Genomic DNA, 25,485 nt, shown 5'->3' with positions numbered 1-25,485 from the left:
CTTCTCCATTAGAGTGGCGCCAGCGAGCAAGGAACTTTTTGCATTCCAATATTTGGGGAAAACTTCAATCAATCGTTACCCCAGGGGCTAAAGTTGAGTCCCGTGGCCTTTAACCAAGCGTTAAGGGAGGACCTAAAGCACATCACGTGTCAGAGCACGATCCTGCAATATTTCGATGACGTTTTGATATGTGCCCCGGACAGAGAAACTTGTGAAAAGGACACAGTCCATGTGTTAACCGTTCTGGCCGAAGGGGGGTACAAAGTGTCAAGAAAAAAACTACAATTCGCCCAGCCCAAGGTGATCTATTTAGGTCGCCTGATCTTGCATGGACATAAGGGAATTGCCCCAGAACATATTGAGGCCATCACAAAGGCACCAAGACCAAACACGGTAAAACAGATGATGTTGTTCATTGGCCTTCAATAGGTTTCAGTAGTGACTGGGTAGAGTGCTATGAACAGAAGATAGCCCCACTACAAGCCATGATCATGAATGCAGGGACCAGCAATCTGAAGAACCGCCTCACCTGGACAATGGATGGAAATGAAGCATTTGAGCGCATCAAAGGAGAACTGCAGCGAGCACCTGCTCTCGCAATGCCAGACTATGGAAAACCATTCCACTTGTATGTGTCAGTGAAGAAAGAGGAGGGAAAGGATGCATACATGACAGCTATCTTAGCACAGACACAGTGTCATGGGAGAAGCAAACAAGCAATTGCGTACTATAGCTCTAAACTGGATGCAGTGGCACAGGGTTATCCACCATGCTTTCAGGGACTTGAGGCAGTGTATTCAGCATATGTCAAGGCCTCCAGCGTTACTATGGGATGGTCAGTGATCATACACACCAATCATGCAATAGCCCAGTTAATTGAACAAGGGAAGTTCTGCTTAACACCCCAGAGACAGCTCAGATACTATAATTTATATCTTTGCCCCGACGTTGACATACAGGCATGTGACACAGCAGGGAACCCGGTGGACCTTGTCCCTCTTGACTATGAGGGTGAACCGCATGATTGCGTCTCAGACTCAGTGTCATTCTCTAAACTCAGGGAAGATCTAGAGAGTGAACCACTTGAAGAGGGAATTACGTTCTTTGTGGACGGCTCTAGCCATAACTATGACAATAAAACACACGCAGGTTTCAGTGTAGTGCAAATGGTGAATCATGACACTTTTGTCACAATCATGTGTGAACCATGCACACAACCATGCTCAGCTCAACTAGCTGAGCTTAAGGCACTGACAGCAGCATGTTCATTAGCTGAGGGACAGGACGCAACCATACACACAGACAGTGCATACGCCCACAATGTTTGCCATGTGCATGGCGCGCAATGGAAACAAAGAGGTTTAAAGAAATCAGATGGAGGCCCTATCCAACATTTGGAACAAATCCAACTATTGCTGGCTGCTATGATGTGACCAAAACAGCTAGCCATATGCAAATGCAAAGCACACTGTAAGGGGCATGACCACATTACCGTAGGTAATGCTAAGGCAGATGAGGTAGCAAAGGAAGCTGCCTTAGAGGCAAGAAGGCTTAATGCAATCCCAAAACCCCCTCAGGAGAATGAACCACATACAGTGCTGTTCAACAGGTCAATCTCGGATGGCGTGCCATGTACCATGCCATGCCCCACAAGGTGCCCATACCATTATAATGAGTGCACATGGTGCTCTAAATGGTATGATGAGGAACATATACATAATCAGTATCCCCTCTGTTGTGCATTATGTCAAAGGGCAGGCTGCCCTAAATGCTGGGACAAACCTTGTGAGGCCAGGTACCCAACAGGTTTGATTGACCAACTCCTGACAGACTCAGAGTCAGTGGCCATACAGGCTCCAGCTATAGCAGATCTACCAGATGGCAGGGGAGTCAGAGTTGTCATAGTCGACCCCCAACTCCGACTGGATGACATAAAAGAGGCACAGAATATTGCCCTTGATACTGAGAAAGTGTTGTGGGAACAGAAGGGGGCTACAAAGGGAACTGATGAGAAGTGATCCCCAGGTTCGGAATTCCAGAAATAATCAGCAGTGACAATGGCAAAGCATTTACGGCTAACACATGGGGAAAAATTGCGAATGCCCTACGTATCAGGACCAGATTCGGATGCGTTTATCACCCAGAGAGCCAAGGGCTAGTGGAAAGATGTAACGCTACGCTTAAGAATAAGGTTTTAAAGATCTGCCAGAGCTCGAACGTGGATCCAATGTCGCCAAATCTAAATTGGGTAGATGCGTTGCCGATTGCACTGATGAAAATGAGGTGTGAAAAGAATCGCACCACGCACCTAACACCACACGAAATGGTGACAGGGAGAGCAATGCCAATTCCATGAATCAGTGACGATCGGAGACCCTCGTTAGAAATTTTGGAGCAGGAAGTGAACAGCTATATTAAACAGCTGTCTCAAGTTCACAGGACAATTTTCAAAGAGCAGAAGAGAAGAGAAAAGAGGCTGGAAAGAAGGACCGAAGAAGGACCCATTCAGGTGGGAGACTGGGTGTACTTGAGGGTGTTCAAGAGGTCATGCCTTGACCCCAGGGCAGAGGGACCCTACAGAGTGACCCAGGCCACCCCCAGAGCGGTAAGAGTTGAAGCATCACAATTGTGGTATCACCTTAACTCTTGTTACAGGGCGGTGCCACAGAGGAGAACGACGGAGCCAGGCGATGATGAAGGAGATCAAGGACTGTGGGGACCTCCGCCAGACTCCCCCAGGGAGAATGATGGTGGTGGGGAATCCGAGGGAGAGCCAAGTACAAGTGGGGATACGGCAAGGAGGATATGGCCGACTCCTGATACTGGCCTTAAGCGTGATATGCCTAGGGTGCGTGGTGTTTTCTCTCCCCTACCTGTTTCTGCAGGTACTGCTGATGATGGGGTCAAACCGGGTCCAAACAGGGTACATTCACCTAACCCTGAGGCCACTCCCGAACCCCAGATACCGGAGACCATACCTGCCCCAACTGCAGATAGTCCCCCAGCCGTCCATACAGCCGGCTCTACAGTCATCTCCACAACCCCCTACAACGATAGAGGCCATGCCGAAGAGAAGGCGGAATCAACAGACGAAGAAGTATCAGGACCAGAAGAGGAAGAAGGGGAAGCAGTATTGTCGCCGCCCACGCACCAGCAAGGGGACACAATCAACTGGGACACATGGTACTCCTTCGACCTTCCCACAAGCAGGCTAGTCACAACAGAGGACACTGCCATCAACTACGCAAACTACAAGCCATCCTCTCATCTTTCGCCCAGTTACCAGAGGCCACCGTTCCCTAACAACAGCCCGGAGGGACCAGCAGACCCGGAACGTTCTGCAGATGACCCCCACTACAGGTATAGCTTCCTTGACACACAGTGGAAAAAACAAGAAGAAACTAGGGACTGGTTCCCCCAGCGTTCGGAAAGCGAAGACGACGACTGATGGGGTGAAGGCACCAACCTTCTTGTCAAATAAGACATTGTACAAAAAGGCATCAAGCGATATCCTGTATGTGGAAGATTTGGTTGATGTCGTGTATATAGAAAAAGTGGATGAGACAATAAATCGACCTGAAGGGTCAGGTGAGGAGTGGAGAGACCAGGTGAGTAGCACAATTACAGAGGTAAATAGCACAGCCATGCCAGTAAACAATGAAACAATACCTCTCCAGGCACTGGGGGAGGTTAGCGGAGGCCACACCAATAAAAGTTGGATCAAAAGAAGGAACAAAAGGTCAACAGGAATTTCAAAAGACTGGGAAGACAATTCTTGGATGAAGTGGGCCGAGTACACTGCAAAGACAGTACACCCAGAAGGAAATTGCTATGTGTGCTCAACAATTAAACCAAAACTGACTGTACTGCCCATGGCTGGAACATGCGAAGAAGTTGCAGCCGACATGAAGTCAGGAAAAACGTTTTTACAGGGCCATTTCTCCACGTTTCATTGCCTTATGATAATGGTGAGCCGGAGAGGACGAAAATTGAATGAGACAGCAACATGGAGTGATGATGAAACCCAATACAACCGAGATGACGGTAATCCAGTGAAGAATAATAAAAAGAGATGTACAGAGGCTTACCCAGGGGTGGGAATCGCGACAGTACCGATAACCCACCCATACTACAAGGTGCCTGAGGATGCGCAATTTGAATGCTTTGAGAGCCCAGCGGAACTGAAAATAAGAACAGGTCTAAAGTACTCACAGGAAGTGAATGGCACAGTATGATGGCACAGTTTCTGGCACACGCTATGAAAACTGCAGTGAGATATCAGGATGTCAGGATGCACAGATAAAGATGGAAGAGGTAGGAGTATTTGAAGGAAACTGTACTTCGAGATGGATTCGTCAACCAACAGATTTCACGTTCAGGTTAATGGACAAAATGGACGAAATACTCTTCCAAAATACTGGACTGGAAAGTGTGCCCGAGTTATGCTGGCCCAGACAACTCACATCATCCCCTGGAAGCAACGTAACTCCACACTGACCAACACGACCCTAGACTCACGAGAGCAAACAGAGAGCCATGGTGGTCCAAAGAGGAACCGAAGAGCAGTCACCTCTGGAGAAATATACTTGGACGCATTTGGACAGCCAAAGAACATTCCAAAGGAGTTCAAAGTAAGGGACGAAGTGGTTGCGGGATTTGAGGCAGCTGCCATCCCATTTTATGGAGCAGCGGTGGGAATTGCTAAGAATTAACGCAATCCACTACAACCATCTATGAATGCCACTTCTGATGCGTTTCTTGCAGTGGACCGTAGGCTAAATAAAACCACTAGGATGGTAATAGAGAACAGGCTGGTACTGGAGTCATGTTGCACATACATCCCTGGAGCAGATGAAGATATGGAGGATTTCACAAACGCAATGAACAGACTTAAGGACTTGAACAAAGAAGCCCATGAAATTTCTGGAAAAGGAATGACGTTTGGCTTAGGTGATGTGTCAGGAATTTTTAGACCAGTAACTCAGTGGCTGAAGGACACTTTTGGGTCACTAGGGGCACAAATTGTTGCATTTGTTGGGAAGATATTGCTTGGAGCTGCCTTGGTGATAGGACTGTTCTGCTGTTTTACCCAATGCTGCGGGAAGATCTGCTCCAAGACTGTGGCCAAACAATTGATGGTCGTGGAAAATGAGTATGAAGAAATGTACCCGAACACACGTGGACATGAGAATCAAATAATTTTGGAGGGGCTCCAGACTTATTTGGTCCTCCATCCACCGGTTTGGCAAGAATAGGGTGGGGCATGCGAGGCGCCCACACCTATACACAAGAATACAGTGGGCATCGCTTTCAAATGACCACTTCATTCGCGCATTACGCGGCGTGAAGATGCGTGAAGCTTTAGTACCACTTTCAGCCACTGTGCGTCGCTCTGCCACTGTACATCGCTCTGCCAGCCGTCCCTTACATAATTGTTGCCGAGAGTAATCCCAGCCTACGAATTCAATAACAAAATAAATCATGCATAATTAAACATTACCTCGATTTAGGCTACTTGGGTATGGCTTAAGGCTTGACTACACGAAAATCAAAATCGAAATTTGCTGTCTACATTATTGTCAGTGTTGGGGTTAACGCAAATACGCAAATCAAAACAGTGGTGTGATAATTGAGCCAGTAGAGAAATAACTTTTCAGAATTAATCTGTAGCCTTGGGTAGGCTTCTGCAGAAAACAATGTTGTTGCCGATTTAATACTATCTGGCGACGTTTCTAACAGACTAGGCAATAGAGGCTTAGACAACTATGACCCACGTTTTGGTTTCGTAAATTAATTTGCCCTACTTCTTGACTGCAATGTAGTCAATTGACTGTTTGACATGTCATTTTTATTTTTCTGTACAATAAACAATTACATCTGCTTTATGCCGCAGAATTACATTCATATTTGGCTGACTGTAGATGCGCAACTTCCCTCCCCATATTCCAAGATTAAGATAGTATGAAGTGCTTTTTGTATAGGCTACTATCATAAAAAAATAGTTAAAACGAATAGCAATTTGCAATTTGACAAAACACTGGTCCTCATTTTGCGAATGCGAGGACGATATGAGCCTGTTGCATTTAGTTAGATGTCCGAGTCACGCATATATATTATAATGTTTGAAAATCACTGGCTCGTAATCACAATAATTTAACAAACGACAGTTGGATAACCTACTTCATTTTGTCCCCATGCCTACATTTTTGTGAGTAGCATAGAGATCGTTAAAAACAATAAAGTATGGCTCTCCGTTTGGGACATCGAAAACTTATATTTTTAATAGACTACCGTCGAAGATGCTGACTTGCAAAAGCCTCGGGATAACACGTTATCTCCACTATCATCAGTCATGCCCCTTGATCTAAGTGGGGAATGAAATAAAAGTTTGAGAACCACTGGCTTAACAAGTTACCTACAGTCCAGAACACAGAATCTGTTGCAATATTCTGATGATCGGCGATGATATCGGCAAATGTTTGTTTTCCAAAGTAAGAATTTCACTTCACCATGCACCTTCGACAATACCTGGCCTACCTGGTATCATTACAAACATTATTCTGTGTCCTAAAACTGGCATATTTTATGGCATTGTGTCATGTAAGTTTGTTGCAAAATCTAGAGAAATGTGTGAGGTGGTCAGCGGGGGACAATTGAGACACACGTTGGATTGTGTTATTACTTGAACATTCCACACTATCCACAGCTGTGCTAGGCCTATCAGGGGCATTACTGTCAGCGCAGGCTTTATATAAAATTCTTCAACAGAAGGCCTCGAATGTTGTCTTGTTTGTGGAGCGCTTTGCTTCGCTTCTGTAATCTCGGCTTCATTGAAAATGAGGGCTTCCCTCAATGACCCTCCGAGAATAAATAAAGGTTGAATGAATGAATGAATGCAGGCTTGCCCAAAATAAAGGCATGTGGTTTGCACAGCCTACAGTAAATAACAGACCCGCCAGAATGTGCATTATGATGCTTTTTTTACGAGCAAGATGTTTTTGGTACCCTATGCACACTGCATGTTCTTAAATAACAATGATCATCAGTAATATTCGACCATTAATTTGGTTAAATGGGCAAGCGTGACCACCTTGATTGGCTGATGATTGTAACGCGGGCATGATTCCAAACACCTCCCTTACGATGATGAGTGACAGGTCTCAGAATGAGTGCGCTACACAAGGACGGAAGATGATGAATAACTGGGGCCGTAACCTATTCACAAAGGCTTTTATCTTACTACTAGGAGTAGGCTACTCCTAAATCGCACTTAAAGATTTTATATTGGAGTTTTCTCTTAAAAGTTATTCACAAAGCCTTTCAGACAACTCCTAAACTGAGTCTTCGTGGCAATGGATGACGTCATTATTCATGCACGAGCTTGACTGAAGTGACCACCTTGATTGGCTGACGATTGTAACGCGGGAATTCCAAACACCTCTCTTCCGATGATGACTGAAAGGTGACAGGTCGGGAGAATCGTGCACTACATAAGTAGTCTTGAAGGACGGAAGATGATTAATAACTGAATAAAAGGCCTAGCCTAAATGAATAAAGAGTAAGGCAAAACAAATAGCTTAGTAGCCTAATGAAACATAGGCCTATGGATTGATGCAGTAGCCTACCTTTGCAACATTATTAAATTAATCTGTCACCATATCCCTAGGCTACGTTTGCAAAGAGGAGAACATTTTAATTTGATTCACAATGAAACGTTACATTTCATTTACATGTTAACAATGAGTAGTTTTGGTTGTTGTTGGTGGCGTTATTGCATCCCTATTATGAATGCAAAATTGTTCCCTCACATTGGAAGCTCCTGTTAGCATAGGCTATTTCAAAAACATCGCAACGTAAAATGCCACAAAAAAGCTGTTTATGAATAGGTCTTAGTGAGTTAGGACTCCTCTCGACTTAAGCTGTCCCAGACTTAGGTGCTACTTTTAGGTCTAAAATGCTTCGTGAATTACTTTTTGTGAAAAAATTAGGAGTCCTAAAGTTAGGAGTGACACTTCCATTATTTTTAGGAGTTGCTCCTAAATTAAGCCAGTTAGGAGCTACTTTTAGCCTTAAAATTCTTTGTGAATATGGCCCCTGAATAAAAAGGCCTAGCCTAAATGAATCAAGGCAAAACAAATAGCCTAGTAGCCCAATGAAACATAATGGATTGATGTAGTATCTTTGTAACATTATTAAATTATTCTGTTACTATGCCTATGTTTGCAAAAGAGAACATTTTAATTTGATTCACAATAATGTTACATTTAATTTACATGTTGACAATGATTAGCCTAGTTTTGGTTGTTGTTGGCGGCGTTATTGCATGTTAGTTATGCCTACAATGCAAAATTGCTTCCTCGCGATTGGAAGCTCCTGTAGCTGCATAGGATTTCAAAACCGCAGCTTTGTGAATAGGTCTGTGAGTAAGGAGTCCTCTTGACTTCTTTTAAGCTGAGGTGGGAAGGTGTGATTTTTGGGGGGAAGGGCCGGATTAACTGGGCACAATTGTCTGATGGCCCCCCTTCCCCCCAGCCAACGTGAATCGGGTGGTTAGTTAATAGGCCTATCGTGAAGATTGCCAAGCCTCACCAAGTAGCTCGTTTGTTTACAACTAACATTCCATATTAATTAAACTGCTTTATAGGCTATGCCGAAATAGTTTTCAACATTTTGAATATTAGTGTCGGGTGAATTGAAATGTTCTCAAAGTAGCCTTATGGCTGAAAGCTGCTTGGGACAACCCCCAAACAATATAACCATACAAACGCTTTCCTGCACTCATTGTTTCAAAAGGAGTAATTTTGGCTTTGTCAGAACTGAAGAGCTGTGGACGGCACGGCACGGTATGCCCAATGAAAATAAATTAACATAACGCAACACAACACAGACCCCGCTTCTCTCGCGTCAGTCACTGACATGAACGAAACACAGAACCCGCTTCTCTCACGGCAGTCATTGACAGTAACCTAGAATAAATGCATGGGGGAAAACACTTCCCCATGACAAAGACATCGTAAAAACACTGAAAGTTAATATTTTGTCACTAGCAACATTCATCTGTCCTTTGTCAAATGTATTATGTTCCAAGTACCCTATCGCGTAATTCTGCTTCATAAAGTTGAACAAATACATTTGCTTATTTCACAGAAAAATATAAATAGCCAGTCTACAGTGCAGAGTTGGTAAGTTATGGTAGGCCAACTTGCAGTGAACATACAAATAGGGGAAATTATTTCTCTTGCAGCTGAGTAGCCTCCAGGTGCGCACGTAGACATAAGGCCGAACATGCAAGCGCCAATGAATCGTGCTCTCCACGACAATCGCTACTTAAACTTAAATAGGTTAACATCACTCTAAGTTCGCCTTCAAGCAAGGAAAGCGATGATTTGAAGACATCTGTTTAAGTTGGAAGGGCAAGGGGTAGCAACAGGGCAACACAGAGACAGGCCCGATGGCAGGGCTGTTATGAGAGTATTAAAATATGGGATATTCTACGGAAAACATTAAAACGGCAAGACAGCGGGGAAAGTTAAAATACGTGGATAAACACCGAAAAAGTTGGCATGCATTGTTTTAGGTCCCCGTGCACAGGGATTATTTGTCATACTATTAATCACATATGATTATTTGTGAAATTGTGCAAACAGGCGCAACACATTTGAAAAGGAAGGACTGGTAGCATGCAAGCTCACGGGAAAGATTGATTTAAGAACGTTATCACAAAGTGTGTGGCTGTGGCGCGGGCGGAAGACAATTGGCAGGGGAGGGTCATGTCTTTTTTAACAATTCTGTCGGAGGGTCATTGAACAATTTCTAGCAGGCAAGAGAGGGTCATGCAACTTCCAACTGAAGCACTCAAAATTCCTCCGGTGGCCCCTTCAATAAATAACGATCAGTCCCTAGATTGCTGCTGGGCTATATGTCTTGGTTTAACAACTCATTGTCAAACGCATAGCCTATCTCGCGGTTGCATCCATTACAAACAAACATGCAATGTGAACGTCTGGGATTGGGGAGAGCACTAAATGATCTACTAAATAAGCACGAAGTCAAACCTTTAAATGAAAAACATTCTTTAATAATCCAAAATAAACCGCTAATGAAGTAAACTTGTGACCATCAAAAATCGTTTATCGCCTGTAACTCCGTGATAACAGGACTTAACAGGAAGGCATTTGGCTGAGCAACGGAGGTTAATACTCCAAATGATGTCTGTCTATCATCGTTGCACTCGGAGAAAACCAGAATGTTTAATTTGTCCCTGCGTCTCTCTGGCTGCAAACGGGATTCACTTTCGCAGTTAACCAAATATTTCTTTATTAGGGCAGGGCAGGCATATTTCTGGCTATTACATTATTTCTAAACCAGTCTGCTAAAGTCTGTAGTGAAGTCTGTGTAGGGTTTTCCAGGCTCCATTTCTTTTTACGAGACACCCTGCTCACTTGAGCCATCTACCGGTTGTTTGGGTTGTTGTAGCGTCTCACTGGAAAAATACAAATTAAAGTCGCGTGATACCGCGTGATCCCACGCGCGGACCGCGAGTGAAGCTGGCCAAGTCGAAGCACTGCCCACTGTACATAGATGCTTTGTCTGTACACACACACACACAATTACTGATAGGTAACTCACAAGACATGTACCTGCACGCCCAGGTGACAGAGAAAAGGATAGAAGTCATGGGCTGTGACCTGATACGAATAGTCGCCTCAAAAGAGCAAAAAGCGATAAGGGAAAGGTAAGATGGATGTTGATGTATGGCTAATGAATACTTATTATGCGTAGATGAAACTTAGAATTGTGGAGGATTAGCCCTCACCTGCAAGGCCATCCAGAAGAGTTGGATTGTACTGCTTGCTTGAAATTTATAATACATGCTCTCACCCCAGCCTGCCGTATGCTAGCCCCGGCCCGCCAAAAGGCGTGGCGGAGTTTGTGGCTCAGGCAGTGCCCAATGACGGGTAAGACCCCATTTTGGTCAGCAGGGGCAACCTAAGGCAGGGGACTGACGGCCCGGCTCCATAGTGTGGCGTACACTTGCGACCGGTGACGTCCACCCAGCCCGGAAGGGTGTGATATCTGGGAGATATCTAAGGGGGCATGCTACAGGAGAACAGGGTGGGGGTGGGACATGTAAGGAAAATAATCAACCTAAATCAATCAATATATATATACTTACAAATATGTGAGGAGAAAACGGATTGGCAAATTGGGGACGAATGCGATCATGATGTTATGTAACTCCGAATTGGCACGATGGCCGTTGCATGAAAAAAAAAAAAAAAAAAAAAATGCTCAAAGTGCCTGGCATATTGGTCGGCTTTGGGGACAAATCCGTCTCGGGTCCTAGCCATTGTTCATAATAAAAATTGGTATTTTTGTCACCCTGTCTGGGCGTCCAGGTCAATCATTTAGCAATATTACACATATCGGAGTCAGCATAGTCATCATTTTAATAGATTAGGTAATGATATATTACATTTACATTTATATATATATATAAATTTTTTTTGCAATTACACATATGATAATGAAAATTGTATACTCATCACTTAGGAAGGGTGCTAACCATATACAAGGTTCCATAGTAAATGCTCACGCATGTCTGGATAAACAGGTCTTGACAATATATTAGGTCATGACATGTCAAGTATGCTTGCTGTAAAGTGAGGCTAATTTAGCCTCAAAGGAGGGAATATGTGGTGGATTTCTATGACTTAAAGGATGTATGTATGTTTTTTTTATAAACTTTGATATTACTGCAATTATTATGAGACTTCAAGGCCTGTACACATCTTAAGCAGACCAGACCAGGTGTCAAAGAGTGGGGTGAATGAGTGCACAGTGACACTGGGCCTAGACGGTCAAGAGCAAGAGGATGAGGTAATGGTAACTGGAAAAAAACAGAATCAGACAGTTTTGCATATAATTTTTATGCATGATATGACAAGGGGTCCCACCAATATCCGTAACCTTGGTGGATGCTGATAGGCCAACAGGTGTTTTTCGAGGGAGGCGAGAAGGCCCAACTTCTAGGTTAAGGAGTATAAAAGATAGGCCGCAGCCATTTTGATTTCAGATCTCATCGGGGGCGCCAGCTGATGACATCTCACATCACCCTATTGCTTGACACCTGGTCTGGACATCGTTTAGGCTGGACTATCACTGCAATACGGTGAATAAAGATCAACAGTCTTCAGAGATCTCCTGTCTGCATTGTCTCCTTCGGACGCTTTGTTCCAGAGTGCTAATTAGTAAGTAGTTAAGTGATAAATTGTTCAGTGGATTCGGAAGTGGACCGGTTTTTCCACGACACTACCTACCAACAAACATTTCATTTAACATAACTACAAAGATAACATGACGTTTATTTGTATTTGTATTTTATATCTATCGGTAATGTAGCCTATGAATGTCTATGTAGGCTACACAATCACCTAAGATGCACGAAAAATAAATAGGTTTCTGCGATCGGTTGATAACTCAAACTTGCGATAACACCTGTTTGATTAGACTCATACTCTCGGTTACGGTCTCGTTCAGTAGCCTGGTGCGCGGTCACTTTGTGAACCTACTATGAAGCCAGCAACATTCACCTCTCTAACATTTAACTTTATAACTACAAAGATAACATGACGTGTTATGTAGGCTATGTGATGAACTTCCCCATCGATATGTGAATGGCCATGAACACAATCATCTATGATGCACTGAAAACAAGTCGTAGGAGATTTTATTTGGGTCGCCAGTACAATTTATGTTGTGTTATAGGCCTACACCATTTGTCAGTTTCCTATTAGGATGTAGTTTGCTAACTACCACAGTCACGGTTTTGTCATAAAAGCTCATGAAACTGACGCATGAAACTGGAGGACGAACGCATCGCAGAGGGGGTGCCAGAGCATGGATATCTACCTCTCAAAATGAAACCGTTCATGTGGGGCTTGCCATGTACCTCTCGATTCTGCAAACTACAAGGGACATGAATCTAAGCCTATTTGCACTAACATTAACAGATACCAGCTCCTCAACTTTACCGATTAAAATCTAGTGACCGTGCTGTCAACTAAAGCAGACATCCATAGACCGGACATAAGGCCATTCAATTTGCATGTAGATAGTTTCGATTGTAGATGCAAGTTAATAGCAACCTCCTCACATTCTTATTTCTGATTTAAAATGCACAACAGTGCATTATATTAGGCTACAATTTAAATGGATATTTTAAACAGCGGTTGCACGGTTACATTCGGTCTCACTCAGTCTCCTTGTGACAGCCTGCAGCCTACAGTCATTCACTTCTAAGCATTTATTTAACGTAACTACCAAGATAACATTAGGCCTATGTGTATTTGTAGGTAGGCCTATGTGATATAATACTTTCCCATCGATAACATTTCAATGAACATAATCATCTAGTTTGCACTAGAAAGGCTTATGTGATCGGTTGATTACTGGATTACCGAGAACCTAGCGAACGGTTTGACTCGTGTGGCAGCCACGGTTACGAGGCCCGGAGAATCTAGCGAACTGTTTGACTCGTTTGGCAGCCACAGTTATGAGTCCCAGAGCCATACAGGCTTATCATAGTTTGACTGATTATACTACCACTCCAGTAGAGGCGCTAATACGCGATAAGATGAAAGAGTAGCGACGAGAACACTCGAGCACAGCCAATCAAGCCAGTGTTGCTCTGTATGTGAAAACGAATTATGTTAGTAACACTGAGTCGGTTTATTGACGTTGGCACTCGATTCTCCCGGCTCAGTGACACGAACCAGGTTAATTAACCGACACATCGGTCAGTTCATCAACACTAGTAATAAACAGTTCGCGAGAAAAAATAACTTCAAGAGATTTAATAATTATTCTCTGCACCCATCTCCACATCCATTTGTCTCGGTGGGGGGGGTAGTGGGTAGTGTCCCCACACCAAAGCTCAGACCAAACCTACGCCCTTGCTTCCAACAAAGTTACGTCTAACTGCAACGTGTGCCATCTAGTGGACAAACTATGTAACGCCAATACTGGAAATGCAGCCTAAATGATGATGAATATTCGGTTTTCCTTTAATCCTACTGATAATCATACCGATAGTATGTGTGTGCCTGTGTGTGTGTGCGTGTGTATGTGTGCGTGCATGTGTGTGTTTGTGTGTGTGCGTATCTGTGTGTATGTGTGCATGTGTGTGTTTCTGTCTGTGTGTGTATGTGTGCGTGCGTACATGTGTGTGTGTGTGTGTGTGTGTGTTTGAGTGTGTTTGTGTATGTGGATGCGTGTGTCTGTGCCTGTGGATGTGTGTGTGCATGCGTGTGTGTGTGTATGTGTGCATGTTGTCTGTTGTCTGTTGGACTACTGTTGGACTACTTTTTGCACCTTCACCATGACACTCACTCTCTTGAGCACCTTACCATGCACACAGAACTACAGGACTACTGTTGGACTACTTTTTGCACCTTCACCATGACACTCACTCTCTTGAGCACCTCAGAACTACAGGCCAGTCCCGGCTCTGTCACTGCAAGCGTCTCATGCTTGATCACCCTCAAGCACACTGTGGATTTTTTTATTTAATTTATATAGTATATTTAGTATTTAGTCTTTTCTTAGTTTTTCTTATATTCTACTGTCTCTATTGTACAGTGGAGTTTTGTTATATGTTTATACTTATATTTACCATTTCTGCTGCAAGTGCATGTTGTGTGTGATGTCTGTATGCTACTGAGACCTTGAATTTCCCCTTGGGGATCAATAAAGTATCTATCTAGCTATCTATCTATCTATCTATCTATCTATGTGTATGTGCGTGTGTGTGTTGATGTATGTATGTTTGTGAGAAAGAGTGCGTGTCTTCCAGCAACCCTTCGCTCAACACCACCATCTACAGGCCAATGAGTGTACAGTCACTAAATGTACACAACTTACATTTTTTTTAGACCCCCCATGGATGAAATTCTACGAAACTTGGCATACCCCCAGGTAATGTCAGGTTAATCATACACATAAAATTTGGTTCTGAACATCTTAACTGAAGATAGGGGCGATTAAAGCAGAATGATATTGCATTTTCATTTTATACCGGGGGCAAATCACAAATGAGGGATTATGGGCTAGGTTGATGTGGGCCCTTGAGACCAACATACCACCACCTCGGTGCCACGGTTCAGGTAGTTATTTCGAAAAAAACTGCATTTTTTGGGTTTTGGGGGTCCCAGCGCGGGGGGGTGGGGCATGGGCGGTGGTTGGTTGGCATGTGCAAATACATGTAAAAACTTGCCTGACAATCTGACTTAGACTGACAATTGTGATAAAGCCTTTATAGATCTACAACAAGCATTAGTGTCAGCTTCAGCTCGTGGGTTGCCTAACTATGACTTAATATTCCATTTGTTTTATGTGTGAAAAAGCAGGGTACATGTCAGGGGTGTTATGTCAACAGCATGGTGGTCAGCACAGACCAGTGGCTTATGTATCTAAGCAATTAGACCCCCTTGGGGATCAATAAAGTATCTATCTAGCTCTACCTAGATCCAGTAGTGAAAGGAATGATGTGGCAGCAGCTGCAAGTGTTAGCTTTCAGCTTAGCTGACATTGTGTTTTTACATCCACTCATTGTACATGTCCCACATGAAGTACACTCACTGCTTCTACAAGCAAAAACATAACATCTTACACCTGCCCGTCTCCTGTCATATCAGCATGTGTTATTAAGTCTTACTCATGTAATCCTTGCACGTTGTACAACACTTACCCCATCTACTCTACTGCCAACAGCAGATGATGGTGATTCACATGATTGCTGTGAAACCTCACCCAGACATTTCTGAAACACCTTTGTCAAATCATGACCTAATATTGTTTGTTGATGGCTCAGCTAAGCGTTTGGGGTCCGGAGAGGTATGAAGTGGCTTACTGTATCACTGAATCAATTTGATTAGGTTGAATCTCACTCCCTCCCAGGTACTTTTTCTGCCCAAGCAGCTGAATTGGTAGCCCTATATATAGAGCATGTATTTTGGTTTATGATTTATTATAAATCCAAATACATACATAATTATCATCTGATGCTGTGATAGACCTTGGTATCAATTTAAAGGGACACCAGGCAAGCCTGATGCTTTTTCTCTACGAAACTCCCCCTCGCTCGGTCTGAAGCTCTTTTCCTTTTCTTTGCGTCTTCCGTCAGTGGTTTTCGCTGCTTCTTCGCCGGCTCTGCCATTATACACACGTTTGCAACAATCTCTAGCGTTTCGTTAGCCTACCGCTGTGCTGTAAACTGATCCTGCTTCGGTCGGCGGGTAGGATACAATCAACTTGGTAAGTGGGATATTCTTTCTACAGGCAGGCAGGGGCGGGCGAGAGCCTTCATTAAACCCTGTAATGAGTCATTTAACCATATACCGACTTACGAAGATGATTAATTAACATGAAAACGTTGCCTGGTGTCCCTTTAAGTTATTTTGAATATATCAACTTTTCAACTTTTTTGCTATTTAACACATGTAAGCCTAATTGACCTGACACAACTCAGTGGGGTAAAGATTCTATTGAGGAAAGGTTCCTGTGGTGGCCGTCATAGAAACAAAGGTGAGGGTGAGAGTATGTTTGTGTGTGTGTGTGTGTGTGTGTGTGTGTGTGTGTATTTGTGACAATGTACACAAGCACATACACTGTCCTTCTGATCAATGGGTGTGTGCCTGGACTACATTTATACACTTACCATAGTCTCACCCATTCATTTCTAATGGATGGTCATTTTTGATTGGGAAGGTGCACAAAATGTTATGGGGGTGCACCCAAAATGTTATGAAAATGATCAACATTTACTTCATGTATTCAGATGTCCTGTGTGAGCAAAGTCATGGTGACTCATGACAGATTAAATTAACAATATTTTTAATAAAAACAAAATTGTAAATCGGTCAAATTTTAACACAACAAGAGGGTTAAAAGTGCTTTCCACTGGGGGGTGCTGTGGCGCAGCAGGCTACAGCACCTGTACCATATAGGGGTCCGAGTGCCCACGGGGACCCAGGTTTGAATCCGACCTGCGGTCATTTCCCGATCCCACCCCATTTCTCCCTCCCACTTGCTTCCTGTCACTCTCCACTGTCCTGTCCAAATAAAGGCAAAAAAAGCCCAAAAAATATACTTAAAAAAAAAAGTGCTTTCCACTGTTTTCACATGCATGCCTTACAAGCAAACCATCAGGCTGCAAGCTGAATTGTTTGCACTGCAATCCCAGTGTACCATATCCAATGTATCATTGATTGGATGGAAGACTCCAGATGGGGATCTGGGTATTGAGTGGACGCGAGGCAACCAAAGCCAGCCCCAGAGGGCTACCTACCACAGGGACCCAGGTTCGAGTCGGACCCTGGTCATTTCCCAATCCCACCCCATCTCTCTCCCATTCGCTTCCTTACACTCTCTTCACTGTCCTATCAGATTAAAAGCATAAAAAACCCAATATTTTGAAAAAAGGATTTTCAGTCCACAGTTGAAGGCAATGTAGAAATTTGCTGCAATTTCCAAACTCAAGAACGGCTAGTTGTACAGAGGAATGCTTTATATCTGTGTATTCACTAAAGTCCGCTGTTTATTTTGATATATGGTTTGTTGTGTTGACTGAACAGTTTGTGAGATACTCCTCCGAGAAGAATGGGTGTGGAGACAGAGACAGGCTGTCTGTAGAATGAAAATATTATTATTTATTATTTCATGTAAACTCAAAGTATTTTTTTTTCCGTGTGACTTTATCCACTAGCACTGTTTGAAAGATGACATTGCACAGTTTTACATGATGTGCGATAGCTGCGTGATGAATGCTCTGTGAGCAATTCAACAGAGAAGAATAGGTGTGAATTTGGATGCACTTTGATTTATATTTTCCATTGATTAACATTTTCTTCCTAAAATATTACTCTCTGATTTATGAAATCTTAAAAATAGATGTAAAAAAAAATGTTGAACCAGGCTTTATCCAATGTTCAGATTTCTGTTGTGAAAAACTGGCAAATAGTTAGATTATACCTCATTTGCACATGTAACCATAACATATTTGTGCAATACAAAAAAATGTCTGAGTAAATAATCAACAGTTTTTTTTGTAATAATCTATTAATTAAAATGCTATTCATCTGTCTTCATGGACTTATCTGAACTATAATGGTTAAAAAAGTCAAAGCAAGTCTGGACAGGTTATCATATAAAAATGTTTTCATATATTAAACATATATTAAACATTATTATGTCATATATTTCATACATTCACTCTATTAACTGGTTATATTCTGGTACCATAAATACTAAATATTTGGAATTACCTTCACAGCAAAATCCACAACAAAGATGCAGAGGCACACCATCTCTATGCTCTCAGTCAGGCCACAAGCTGGCTCCCAAGGTGAGGGCCGATGTCGTGGATCAGATGTATGGGACCAGGAAGAGGGCCTCTCAAAAAAGGCCAGACCAAGGATGACTGCTATGGTGGTACCTAGACCCCTTCACAGCATTAACACAGACAAATGCTAAGTTTGAAAAAAGCAAAGTATGCTGCTTTAACATTTAAATGATACAGTGGGTCCCCGTTAAGTTTGGACGGGTTCCTTCATGAATCACGCACCCCATTTTCTCAGCAGAAATGGCACAAACTGCAGTTGACACAAACAACCACAAGGTGTCACTTGGGTGCCACTACTATTTTTGATGCGACTGACTTACTGCTTCCATGACGAAAGGGGGCACGGGAACTTAAATTGATCACGGTAGTTTAAACACTTGACAAAACATTCTAATATGAAAATGTAAATGCAATTGTTGTAAAATGGTGCAGCTCCTTTAAGAAAGCACCGTGTGCAGGGATGGAGAGAGAAAGCGAGAGGGGATAGGCCTACAGTATGTCGCGTTAGAACTTAGCGTGTGGAAAAAGTACGTGCTGTTGAGACTGGAGCGAAGTCGATTCAAAATAATGCAAAAAAAAAGCAATTATCCTCATTCATTGCAAACCAAATGAAGGCACTTAAAACTTAAAAAGATGAAGCTTTCGAACTTTGAAATTGCGATCAGTGACTGGCATCGGGTGAACGGCTTTTCGAAGTTGAACAGGCTATTAAAAACTATTTATGCACCTCCATGTCACAGGAGAGACTGGGCTCTCCCTTCTATGAAAAAAAAAGAGTTAGGCTACCTGCAAACTGGCCTATGATTTCATTGCTGAGTTTGGCAAAAGCAAGAAAATGTTTTTTTCCCTGAGTCAGGATATGGCGAGTCAGTGTCATTTATTTGTCCAATGTTAGCCTATAGATACAGACCAGTACATCTTATCAATAGTTTGAATGTCGTGTGTGTGTTTCTGCTCATTGACAAATACCGCTCAGCACAATGATTCATGCCCAATTAATTCCCCTGTTAAAGTGTTAAAACTGTTACACTATTTGGTTTCATGATGTAGCCTATGATAAACACCATATGGCAAAATATGTGACTCAGCTAATGTTATAGGCTATACAATTGAATTTCCCCTCTTAAAGGCAAGCTGGTGTAGCTTATTAGACTAGGCTACTATTAAAATACACCGACGGTAGCCTTGGCTATGTGTAAAGTAAGCTATCGCATGATTTCATGCACGTAGTGAAAAGGGCCTTGCATCTGTCAAGTTCAAGACAGGGCCTCGCATCCCCTGCGACGGCCCTGCAGCTCCTCCTAAGACAGCGAGGAAAAAAGTTAAAATAATGCCGATAAACCCGGAAAAGTGGACAGGTTTGTTTCGTCCCGTGATTATTTGTGAAATTGTGTAAACGACAGCCTTTTCAAGGCATTTCAAGGAAGGAGTCGTAGCATGCAAGCTCCCAAATTGACCTAGTAGCCTAAGGCATCAATAAATTGTTGGGACTGGGGAGGGTCATCGCTTTTTCTCAATCACTTTGGAGGGTCATAGAAAAAATTCTTGCTGGCGAGGGAGGGTCACGTCTTTTTTGACTAACGCTCCCAAAACTCCTCCGGTGGTCCTCTAATTAAATAAATAACGAACAGTCCCTAATTGATTAATAGCCTAGGCCTACACCAGCAATTGTTGAACATTGACCTGTACAGGACATTGACAGTAGCCCAGCCTAACAAGCAAATGTTGCAAAATACATCAAAAGACGCAATTAATCAGAAATAAATAATGTAATCTGCATCGCTTTATTTAACAAACTGCAAGCAACAAGAGCATTGAGTTTGTCCCAAAAACAGCTATCAATTAATCACCAAACGTCTTATAAACAAGTATTGCCAGGAGCAACACCTTGCAAAAAATGATAACAATAGGCCTAGGCCTTTATATGGCTCTGCTCCTGCCTAGATTCGAACTCAGAACTGCCTGAAAGTTGTTGTTCTGGAAATACGTGCATTAACCCAGTGTTTCTCAAAGTGTGGTCCGGGGACCACTGGTGGTCCGCAAGCTATCCCAAGTGGTCCGCGAGCAGACGTGGTAAAATATGATATAGATGAGTTGTTTGCAATATTGAACCAACTTGTATGTAAATCCAAACAGTTCTGCAACACTGTCTATGTAAGATATGCCAGTTTAAATCATATGAATCCTCTGACACAATAAGCAAAGTGAAAATACAATAAGCAAGGTGGTTCAGTGAGTAGGCCTATTGTGCTGATATACTGTTGAAGTAGGTCTAATCTATTTTTTTTTAGCTAGGTGGTCCATGCATTTTTTATTGGTTAAGTGGTCCTCCATCTGAAACAGTTTGAGAAACACTGCATTAACCCACTCGACCGTCAGACAACGCTATCTGCTTCGAGTAGGCCTATTGGGTAGGACTGTAGCCTACACTGGTTGCTGTGGCACAGTCTTTAGTGACCGAATTCGTTTTTTTTTGTCATATGAATGCTGTCATTTTGTTAACATTACTGTTAAGGAGATGCTGTAGGCAAAGTCTATATTTCAACCTCGTTAGTGTAGTAAAAGAAATCAGAACTATTCACAAGGTTTCTGGGCAGCATATTTATGTTCTGTTAGCAAGTTTAACTTCTCATGACTACCGACAAAGTAGCCTACTGCCAGCTGACGAAGCTCTCATTTTAAAACATTACTGAGAGACAGACACTGTACAATCAAGAAATCTTGCCACTGAATCCAAAACTATGTTTAACATTATGTACAAGGCTTAGGCTACAGTGGACTAGCATGTTGCAGGGGCTGCTAAAACACAGAGAAACACACTGAAAACTTCGGCCAATCACAGCCCTTTGCTGTCGAATGTGCCGTCTGGTTCGACCGTGGAACTCCACAGCGGACTATGCTGCCCCCAAGCGGCTACAGTTGTACTTACATTTCACCATTCACCATGATCGTGAATGAAGTGTGGAACTGGGACTGGGACCCACTGTAAGCTACAATGCACTGTGTGTGTGTGTGTGTGTGTGTGTGTGTGTGTGTGTGTGCACTGCACTGTTGTGATTTTTGTCAGAGTCATTGAACAATGTGATGATTATATTAAGCAATATGGCACGAGTGAGAGCGGCGTTGGTAGCAAATATCACATTATTACACAAATATCATATTCTCCGCACTTTGCGAAGAGATGGTAGCTGACCAAAAGGCTGTACTGTTTCACAGCGAGGCAAGGTGGCTTTCCCGAGGTAAAGTGCTGTTGCGCGTGTTTGAGCTCCGAGTCGCCTCTTCTTGGAGGAAGAGTGCATGCTTGAATCTGCAAGCACGTTCACTAATGAACATTTCTTGACGAAGCTGATAAATAAGATTACTGCATTCACCAAAAAAACTTGAGTATGGGACAGGCGCCTCGATCGCGACAGTATTATGCCTTTGAGATTTCTGAGCGAAATCACGGAAACGTCTGATTGGGAGGCACTCTTGTGATCCCATGTATTAAACAGTAGGCCTACATCACATCCCTGCAAAGTTTATTTCAAAAATATTTCCCAACCAGCAGTGCTCAGTATGACTGGATTATGGATCCATTTAATGCAGCATGTTGGCATTTCATTGAATATATTGTACAATGCTGTAAAATGGCCTATGCTTCCTAATATGTTGCTGGGAAACAGAAATATGTGTGTTATGTATTTATTTATTATTATATCTGCATCACTAGCTGATTTTAACTCTGTTGAAGAGGATATATTTAGAACTTTCATTATTTCCATAAATTTGACAATTTTAAGCTTGACCTACAACTTTCTTAGAGTGATGAGGGACAGGTGGGGCTCGAGAATGCCCCCTTGATCAAAGTGGGGAATGAAAGAAAAAGTTTGAGAACCACTGATCTAGTTTGTTAACTACCACAGTCACGAGTTGGGTCGCGATAGTCTGTCATTTTTAAAAAGTGGGTCCCCAGAAAAAAAGTTTGAGAAACACTGCTGTATGTCTACCCCTCCCAGTGCTATTGCGCCACACATTGAATAAACACTGTTTATTCGCTTGGAAAATCGCCACATTTCATGTTGTGTGACCGTAGACATTTTTATCAACTACTCGTGCAACTGTATTTAAGTCGGGAAAACGTGGATGTTTTTGATTACTTCTACGCCTGGCTACGCCTGAGCCCTCGCTTAGCATAGCAACATGCTAACACAGTCAGCGCAAGACACCAGAGCGTTTGAGTGCACATACCGACACGGGAGAGGTATGACTCAACTCGTGAAAGTTAAGGTAAGAACATATATTACTACTGACATTGGGTGGCATGTTCCTTCAAACTTGTAATACAAACTGTTTTACTTTTCACGTAGACTTTTATTGTGTAAAGTTCTATTGTGGTAGGAGTAAAGGAAAAAATTAAGCCTATAAAGGAAAAAATTAAGCCTATGCAGGTATATTTTGGATAGCCTATATTCGATTAGTGTATAGCTCATTTGCATATTCAAATTCATTTTTAAAGAAACTTGTAATACAAAACAATGTACTTTTCATGGATACTTTCATTGTATAAAGTTTTATTTTGATAGACATAAAGGGGGAAAATAGTCCCATAGGGGTGTATTGTTGCCTGGCCTTATACTGGCACACATCTTGGATTGATGAGAATTAAACATATTTCCATATTTTACTAGGATTTCTTAGGACTTTTAGTTACCATGTTGGGTAACACTTTATTTTAATGTGTCGCTGTTACAGTGTACCTACCTAATTAGGTACAGTGGTACAACCTGTGTAACAACATGTACTATCAGGTACTATCATTGTACTTGCATTATGTATTTGTGGGTACCTACATATAGTTGTTACATTGTAATACTGAGTGCTTTTTCAAAACTTTTTGCCAATTTGCCTACATTTTCAGAGGCAAAGAGCTGACCTGAGACCTGCTGGATGGGGTAAATCTGGTTATGATAAATTTGATATCCAAACCATTCTTAGCTCCAGTCAAGGTCTCATTGTCTTCAGTGTACATGTAATAGCTGTGCTGCTACAACCTTGTTACTCTTTGATACAGTGGAATAAACCTATTAAGTGTACCAGTTAATTACTTGTAATCACATGTAAGTACTTAACTGGTACACTTCATTTTAATGGGTTTATACCACTGTATCAAAGAGTAATAAGTGTGTAGCAACCAGTGTTGGGAGTAATGCGTTACAAAGTAACACGTTACTGTAATTCCACTACTTTTAGTGGTAACGAGCATGTAACAAAGTATTTTTGTAAATCAAGTAATGCAATTACAACTAGACTGCATTTCCGGCGGGAACTGCGAAAGTGTAGCCTAGAAATCTAGACGCGCCCCTAGCGGCAGGAAATTACATTTGCTGCCAGGGCTAGTCTAGCAACTCTCCATTGGCTTGTGAGCTCCAGAAATCGAAACTTAATCAGGCCAATGAAATCGTGTATTTATAGTCGTTAGGTGGGCTTAACGTAATGATTGATGGCAGAGTTGCAACGGTTTGGCTTGAATTCCCTGCTACTTGAAAACAAATAAGATGGATGTTGCTGCTGGCGAACAGTGTGACACGAGTTAAGTTTTTATTAAGTTGGCAAACGTTTGAACTAGCCAACTAGCTCCGCTGGTGGGAAATGCATGGGACTCATAGCGCTGCCGCTGTCCTATTGCGTGCAGAGGGAATTTGAAAGACAACTGATTATCCCGCCCCTCGGACTGAGCACTGCGAACGGTGAGTGCCCAGACCCTACATTTTAATGTGGGTCTGGCTCGTCAAGCTAGCGAAAGTGTGCTTGCCCGGTCCGGTCACCAACGTGAGCAGACAGTGGCATACGCTATGCTGAACCTGGCTTGATCCAGGCATTGTAACACTGCCTTTCAGTGTTGGAGCAGTGGTAATATCTCAAAAGCTCTGCCTTCGAATTTAGCTTCTATGACTGAGATCAAATCACAGCAGTGATTGGCTGCAAAAATAAATAATAAATATATTAATAATTAAAATTAAAAATTAAATAAAAAATAAATAATAATTCTTGAATTTCCCCTGGGGATCAATAAAGTATCTATCTATCTATCTATCTATCTATCTATCTATCTATCTATCTAATGTCACGCGTCTTGCACCTCTCAAACTGGGCTATCAGGTAACCTACAGAGGAATTGAAATTATGAAATATGACCAAGGCATTAAAAAGCTGCTTGTTTGTCAGGATACGTTTTCACTGATTTATTTAAAAAAATATGAGCTATGAGTGTGAATGTTATATATTCCATCCCACAAATTATGTTTTACTGGTTTATTTGACAAATAATTTATATGGATTTGCTCTATAAAGACCTTATGTCTGTTTCGGATTGTTTTTTGAGCCTGGGGTTGTTTTGAGAGCCTATTGATGTAGCCTATCTCAGATGTATCTCAGAATAAAGGACACCTGTTGATCTGTAAATCAACTGTATACTACTGTGTACATTGCACTATATTTCTTGACCTGTCTCTGTATATTTCATCACCTTTCTATACTTTGCCTCACATTGCATGTATGCAACACAGCTCAGATCTTTGGTTATTTTACTTAGCCCACTTCCATACAGTGGGTCCCATTAAGAAGTGGCCACTTCATTCGCGCTTACCGTGATTCACACAGCAACATTATTAAATTAATCTGTCACCATATGCCTATGCCTACGTTTGCAAAGAAAACATTTTAATTTGATTCACAATAACGTTACATTTAATGTACATGTTGACAATGAGTAGGCTAGTTTTGGTTGTTTGGTTGGTGGTGTTATTGCATCCCTTAGTTATGCCTACAATGCAAAATTGTAGGCATAACTAAGGAAGTTAGTTATGGAAGCTCCTGTAGACCATAGTAGACGCATTTCAAAACATCACGTTAGGAGTCCTCGCGACTTCTTTTAAGCTGGTGCTACTTTTAGGGCTAAAGTGCTTCGTGAATTACTGTTAGTAAAAACAAATAGCAGTCCTAAAGTTACAAGTGACGAAGTTACGAGTGCAAGCATCTCATATCAAATGACCATGGCATTACGCTAAACAACATAAATCCCAATTAGCAACATACATCTCCTC

General features: G+C 42.3%; 1 protein-coding gene across 2 annotated transcripts in view; it reads right to left on the bottom strand.

Annotated features, from left to right (window-relative positions):
* LOC125307118 (two pore channel protein 2-like) overlaps positions 1 to 25,485 on the bottom strand; it is a 278,758-nt gene that overhangs the window by 204,135 nt on the left and 49,138 nt on the right. For both annotated transcript variants that reach the window (XM_048262913.1, XM_048262914.1), the window contains exon 5: positions 18,324 to 18,501. In XM_048262913.1, the coding sequence (XP_048118870.1) occupies positions 18,324 to 18,501 (178 nt within the window). The remainder of the gene's footprint in view (positions 1 to 18,323; positions 18,502 to 25,485) is intronic.

The sequence above is a fragment of the Alosa alosa genome, chromosome 14, assembly GCF_017589495.1.
Source record: "Alosa alosa isolate M-15738 ecotype Scorff River chromosome 14, AALO_Geno_1.1, whole genome shotgun sequence".
In the NCBI taxonomy this organism is placed as follows: domain Eukaryota; kingdom Metazoa; phylum Chordata; class Actinopteri; order Clupeiformes; family Clupeidae; genus Alosa; species Alosa alosa.
This window is presented reverse-complemented; position numbering and strand designations above follow the sequence as displayed.